This window comes from Sinocyclocheilus grahami, unplaced genomic scaffold (genome assembly GCF_001515645.1).
Source record: "Sinocyclocheilus grahami isolate Dianchi unplaced genomic scaffold, SAMN03320097.WGS_v1.1 scaffold1296.1, whole genome shotgun sequence".
Taxonomy (NCBI): Eukaryota; Metazoa; Chordata; class Actinopteri; order Cypriniformes; family Cyprinidae; genus Sinocyclocheilus; species Sinocyclocheilus grahami.
In genome coordinates, this window is record NW_015506475.1 from 129,678 (window position 1) to 137,177 (window position 7,500).

The 7,500-nt window shown below is 39.4% G+C and overlaps 2 protein-coding genes across 4 annotated transcripts in view; both read right to left on the reverse strand.

Annotated features, from left to right (window-relative positions):
* The window catches only part of LOC107568957 (tetratricopeptide repeat protein 39B), a 20,198-nt gene extending 15,706 nt beyond the window's left edge, over positions 1-4,492 (reverse strand). Inside the window, exon 1 of the mRNA XM_016254957.1 lies at positions 4,018-4,492. Coding sequence (XP_016110443.1) covers positions 4,018-4,062 — 45 coding nt within the window. The 5' untranslated portion in view covers positions 4,063-4,492. The remainder of the gene's footprint in view (positions 1-4,017) is intronic.
* Positions 4,493-6,308: 1,816 nt separating this feature from the next.
* The window catches only part of LOC107568964 (PC4 and SFRS1-interacting protein-like), a 5,979-nt gene continuing 4,787 nt past the window's right edge, over positions 6,309-7,500 (reverse strand). For all 3 annotated transcript variants that reach the window (XR_001606836.1, XM_016254965.1, XM_016254964.1), the window contains one exon: positions 6,309-7,062. Coding sequence is in view for 2 of the 3 variants with exons in the window: in XM_016254965.1 (XP_016110451.1) it covers positions 7,047-7,062 (16 nt within the window). In the remaining variant the exon portion in view is untranslated. The remainder of the gene's footprint in view (positions 7,063-7,500) is intronic.

A 7,500-nucleotide genomic window follows, 5' to 3' on the forward strand; every position in this document is an offset into this window, starting at 1 on the left:
GTAATGGTTTTTATACTGTACAGACCGTATATTCTATTGCCCTACACCAACCCTACCCCTAAACCTACCCCTCACAGGAGACTTTCTGCTATTTCAGATTTTCAATACACTCCATTCTGTGTGATTTATAAGCGTTTTGAAAAGTGGGGACATGGGGTAATGTCCTGAAAAGTCACCTTCTCCTTGTAATACCTGTCATACCTTTGTCATTATACACACACACACACACTCTCTCACACACACACACACACACACACACTACCTCTCTCACACACACACACACATACACACACACACACATACACACACACTCTCACACACTACACAAAGGTGAACGAGTGTAAATGTGCTGCAACAGATTTTTATGAATGATCCATTGATAAAGACACACGTGTAGTTTACTTGTGAAAAAACAAGAATTAACCTGTAAACAGACAATCAGACTTTCACTGGAATGCTGGTAAACCAGTTTGCCCTTTCAAACTATTTAAAGTCTTATAGACATTGTGGTGGTGTGTGTCTTTGGCAGGGTGTGTGTGTGTGTGTGTGTGTGTGTGTGTGTGTGAGAGTGTGTGTGTGCGTGTGTGTGTGCGTGTGTGTGTGTGCGTGTGCGTGCGTGTATGTAATTCCTCTGTTTTAAAATCAGACCAAGACTTTTCATAACATCTGTTATTTCACTATAGTTCATTTTTATGGAATGCCTTTTCATTATTCACTTATTAGATTAAGCAGCGAGCTGGAGCAGAAGTGAAACGCTAAAAAGAAGAAGAGAAAGAGGTTTAAGAAAAGAAATAAAGTCAATAGTCACAATTACAAGAAATGTTTTTTTCACTCTAAGGCAAGATTATTATTCTAAACTAAAGCTAAAACCATTAAAACATTGCTGTTACTTGAAATAAAATAAACATTAACTGAAATAAATTATATTTAAAAAACGCCGACTGCATGTCCATAAACTCAAGCATTTAACAGCATATTCATTATATTTTTTATTTAACCTGTTAATGATTTTTATTTAATGTTTGACCAATCACCAGCCACCATTTAATATCTACATTTCAATAATGAATTGGAGCAGAAACATAATTATGTCATTAAACACAAAAACTCTTAAATGTCGGTATACAACTCAGTTTTAATTATTACATCTAAAAATAAACAGCAATTGAAATGAATAGCTTGAACTTTTAATATTAAAGTAATTCACCGCGTGACAGGGTTCTCTATATAGTTTACATCTTCAGTTGAGAGAAGAAAAAAATGGCATGTTACCTGATATATATTCAAACAAATTAACATCGAATTGAATCGTGAAATCGTGATGCCACAGACAGGACAAACGAAAGAGTGATAAAGAACAATCAGACACTGAGAAACATCTGCTGGAATATCATAAGCAATTATATAAGCATTTCAAAACTGTTCTCAGTGAACAAGCAGTAATATCTGTGTCCAATCAACAGCAGACTATCTGCAGTGGAAAAAGCACAAGGTCAGTGAGAGTAACTGGATCTGCTGTGCGCACACACACACACACTCAGTGCCTCGGGTGTTTATCAATAAATAAACATCATAAAGCGCTGAGAGACACACACACACACACACACACACATGCTTTAAAAGCCTTTCATCAGATGATCTCAAACACACAGCGCCATTACGAGTGTGTGTGTGTGTTTTTAGGATAAGTGGATACCAATCCACAATGGCAGGCTGAAGCACCTGGTTGCCATGGAAACATTTCTGTGAGGTGACAGTATTAGATAAGAAATGACGTGCTACGGCACTGACACATATATTAGACTTTTTCTGTTATTAAAATGACCATAACAACAGTAGTTACGATGGTAACTATGGTATTGCCATGGCCTTTTACCATGGAAACACTAGATATGATGGTAACCATGGTATTGCCATAACAACAGTCAATGGAAACACAAGTTATGATGGTAACCATGGTACTGCCATAACAACAGACCATAGAAACACCAGTTATGATGGTAACCATGGTACTGCCATAACAACAGACCATAGAAACACCAGTTATGATGGTAACCATGGTACTGCCATAACAACAGACCATAGAAACACCAGTTATGATGGTAACCATGGTACTGCCATAACAACAGACCATAGAAACACCAGTTATGATGGTAACCATGGTACTGCCATAACAACAGACCATAGAAACACCAGTTATGATGGTAACCATGGTACTGCCATAACAACAGACCATAGAAACACCAGTTATGATGGTAACCATGGTACTGCCATAACAACAGACCATAGAAACACCAGTTATGATGGTAACCATGGTACTGCCATAACAACAGACCATAGAAACACCAGTTATGATGGTAACCATGGTACTGCCATAACAACAGACCATAGAAACACCAGTTATGATGGTAACCATGGTACTGCCATAACAACAGACCATAGAAACACCAGTTATGATGGTAACCATGGTACTGCCATAACAACAGACCATAGAAACACCAGTTATGATGGTAACCATGGTACTGCCATAACAACAGACCATAGAAACACCAGTTATGATGGTAACCATGGTACTGCCATAACAACAGACCATAGAAACACCAGTTATGATGGTAACCATGGTACTGCCATAACAACAGACCATAGAAACACCAGTTATGATGGTAACCATGGTACTGCCATAACAACAGACCATAGAAACACCAGTTATGATGGTAACCATGGTACTGCCATAACAACAGACCATAGAAACACCAGTTATGATGGTAACCATGGTACTGCCATAACAACAGACCATAGAAACACCAGTTATGATGGTAACCATGGTACTGCCATAACAACAGACCATAGAAACACCAGTTATGATGGTAACCATGGTACTGCCATAACAACAGACCATAGAAACACCAGTTATGATGGTAACCATGGTACTGCCATAACAACAGACCATAGAAACACCAGTTATGATGGTAACCATGGTACTGCCATAACAACAGACCATAGAAACACCAGTTATGATGGTAACCATGGTACTGCCATAACAACAGACCATAGAAACACCAGTTATGATGGTAACCATGGTACTGCCATAACAACAGACCATAGAAACACCAGTTATGATGGTAACCATGGTACTGCCATAACAACAGACCATAGAAACACCAGTTATGATGGTAACCATGGTACTGCCATAACAACAGACCATAGAAACACCAGTTATGATGGTAACCATGGTACTGCCATAACAACAGACCATAGAAACACCAGTTATGATGGTAACCATGGTACTGCCATAACAACAGACCATAGAAACACCAGTTATGATGGTAACCATGGTACTGCCATAACAACAGACCATAGAAACACCAGTTATGATGGTAACCATGGTACTGCCATAACAACAGACCATAGAAACACCAGTTATGATGGTAACCATGGTACTGCCATAACAACAGACCATAGAAACACCAGTTATGATGGTAACCATGGTACTGCCATAACAACAGACCATAGAAACACCAGTTATGATGGTAACCATGGTATTACCATAACAACAGACCATGGAAACACAAGTTATGATGGTAACTATGGTATTGCCATGATGACTATATGAGATGGAAACATTAATTATGATGGCAGCTATTATTGGCATTGCCATAAACATCTATCATGTGAACACCAGTTATTATAGTAACCATACCACGACATTCTCTGAAGCTGTCATGTAGATACTGACAGTGCACCGTGCGATTATGCAGCACTTTTTATAAGGCTATTGTGCTTTACCTTCATGACGTCACAGCCGTTGCATAATTATGCAAATGAGGTTTACCTGAACACACACGCGCACGCACGCTTGTTATTGACACCGAGTCAATATGTAATTAAATCACTGAAGAAATCTAGACACACACACAGCGACTTCCGCGTCCGAGAGGAAAGAGCCCTATGCAGTGTGCCAGCGTCTCGACACCTAATGAGCAACGCTGTCACGGAGACACGGCCGGTGACACTCACCTCCTCCGGTTCCGCGCCGTCCGCTCCGTTACCGACCCGAGCCATGGCGCTTGATTCCCTGAGTTAACCGCCACACATCTGGACCCCAGCGCGCTGCTGCTGAAGGCGGTTCTTCGGCGGCGGACTCGGTTCAGCCTCTCGGTACGGTCGGAGGTGTGACGTCAGGCTTACCGGACACGCCCACCGACGCGTCACGCACGCGCTTTGCGATTAGAAACAGTGTAATAATATTTATAACAATTTAATTTAATAAAGTGATAAATAACACCCCAGTTTTGTTCGGTTTGAGTGAACCGGAGGCAGAATCACGGGGAAACCTGAGCTCATGAATATTAATCGAGTTGATTGGTAACCTTCCTGACACACATCCTGATTAATATTCATAAGCCACGCCTCGTCCACAGCAGGCTTCGCTCATTGGCCAGCAGACTGGCGCGCGTCACGTAATTAATATTCATGAGACATTTTATTTTGGATGCAATTAATCAGGTACTAAAGCTGGTTTCTATTGCACTGTCAGCAACTGAACTGCAGCTCAGACTGTTTCAGATACAGTGAACTAAGCTACAAACTCCATCAGCTGTTGGTGCGATTGTTCAGAAATGCTAGTCCCTCCGCTCAAGGCGGCACATGCACAGGCCCCTCAAACTTCACCACATCGAGGGGCCGATGGACGGGGCCATGTACCGTAAAATCTTGGATCAAATACTTATTTGACTCACTGAAGTGCAAATCAATTTATGTCCTTTAATACCGTACTTTTTTGGTTGATATTCTGTCTCTATCTGTTCCAATTCACTGGTTTTGAGCGGTACGATTTTTAATGTGTTTTAAAGAAGTCTCGAATGCTCACCAAAGCCTGCATTTATTTGATCAGAAATACAGCAAAAACAGTAAAATTGTGAAATATTTTTACTATTTAATATAACAGTGTTCTGTGTGAATATGTGTTAAGCTGTAATGTATTTCTGAGATGCGCAGCTGTATTTTCAGCATCATTCCTCCAGTCTTCAGTGTCACATGATCTTCAGAAATCAGTATAATATGCTGATCGAGAAATATTTCTGATTATTATAAATGTTTAAAACAGTCGAGTACATTTTTTCAGGATTCTTTGATGAATAGAAAGATCCAAAGATCAGCATTTATCTGAAATAAAAAGCTTTTGTAACATTATACACTCTAGCATTCAAAAGCTTGGAGTCAGGATATTTTTGTGAAAGAAATTAATTATAGAAATTAATACTTTTATTTAGCAAGGATGCTTTAACCCCTTAACTGCCACTCACATTTTTGAACATAAGACGTGAAAGCGCACGATCCAAACTCAACATTTTCATAATTCATGAACGAAAACATCTTGGAACATGATATTGATGCACCATTTTCATGGTAATGCAATGTTTGATTTTAAAATGGGTTTCAGATGAGATTTAAAGTTTTCAACTGATATATAACTTCTGATGATTTCTAAAGTGTGATCGAGAAAAAGGCAACGAAGACGACTTTTTTTTTGACAAAGGTCAGAACTTTAATTTTTGAGGTGCACTCTTGCCGAAAATTAATCTATTACTTTTCCTACATCATTTTTAACAAAAACATTGGTAAAATATCTATTTAGGAGTCTTAGACCTTTCCAGCGATATATAGTTTGTCATGATTAGATTTTAATTGTAATATAGTGACGTAAACTTAGGCGTCCCCTAAAGGGTTAAATAGATCAAAAGTGATGATAAAGACATTTATAATGTTACAAAAGCTTTATATTTCAGATAAATGCTGTTCTTCTGAACTTTCGGTTCATCAAAGAAACCTGAAAAAATGTACTCGACTGTTTTAAACATTGATAATAATCAGAAATATTTCTCGATCAGCATATTATAGTGATTTCTGAAGATCATGTGACACTGAAGACTGGAGGAATGATGCTGAAAATACAGCTGCACATCACAGAAATACATTACAGTTTAACAGATACTCGCATAGAAAACTGTTATATTAAATAGTAAAAATATTTCACAATTTTACAGTTTTTGCTGTATTTCTGATCAAATAAATGCAGGCTTGGTGAGCATTCGAGACTTCTTTAAAAAAAACATTAAAAATCTTTCTGGTACAAAATCAGCAGGGGATCAAATAATTATTTTCCCCACTGTATATATATATATATAATTAAGTTTTGGTTTTCAAGATCAAGCACATGTCATTGTGATGCAGTAACTTTCCAAGTCTGCATTTTGAAGACCCTCAGATATTAATAAGTCTGAAATCACAACACGAGCACCAAAGAGTACTGAAGATCAGTTTAATGCGTATCCACACAGGTAGCACATGCGAGTGCTTTATAATACAGATCTCGGGGCGTCGGAACGTGCGTGTTACGGCTGAATGCATTCATTAAAGACGGTGTGTGTGATATTAGCAGATATAGTGTGTGTGATACAGACTCGCTAGTGTGTGTTTACTGTATGATCTGAATGTCGCTGCCCTGTAAACGGTTTAATGCTCAGGTTTAACATGTACTTGATCGTGTCACATCTGACAAACATCCGTCTAGGGTGCGTCGAACTAGATTTGCTGTATTTTCAGACACTATTTAAGGCACATGTCCCTTAAATAGTTTGGAGTTTAACTGTAGCGTGATTGTAAAACACACCTGAAGTCTGTAAGTTCACTGCTGGTGTGATTTAATGCTCTGAGAGAAAAGGTCTGTCGGTCAGCATAAGAATCAGACCAGACTTCACCTTTATTCGTGCCTCTCTCTCTCTCTTTTCCTGCAGAACGACACCTGTGTGAAGTATCGAAAAGTCAAGGCATTGGGATTCATCTATAACACGAAACCTGACGGCAAAGCTCCCAGAAGAGCTGCTGAAACACCCTGTGTTTTACACTAAACCCTCACGAGGAATCGGCCAATTCTTATCAGCGCGATCGCATAAAAACTCTCTCCGACGGCGGATAAAAAGCCCGATTCCAGAACAACAACACAACGATAAAAGCAGGCCTTGAACTCCGGCGGGGTCCTCGTGTCAGCTCCGGTCCGCACTGGAAACAGAGCAGAGATCAGTGAGACCGTCCGCAGCTGTTTAACAGCTCTTCTAACGAGAGACATGACAGTATACTCCGCAACGAACACAGAAAAACAAGCAACATTTGAACACCAGGCTGTTCTGGAGTTCTTAAAGGGATAGTTCACCCAGAAATGAACATTTGCTGAAAATACCCTCAGGTTAATGTGATCAAATGTAGCATTGCATCAGTGTCTCTGCAAGTGAATGGGTGCCGTCAGAATGAGAGTCCAAACAGCTGATAAAAACATCAGAATAATCCACAGCACTCCAGTCCATCAGTTAACATCTGGAGAAGACAAAAGCTGAGACAAATCCAGCATTAAGACGTTTTAAAGGGACAGTTCACCCTAAAATGAAAATTACCCCATGATTTACTCGCCCTCAAGTCATCCTAGCTGTACATGACTTTCAT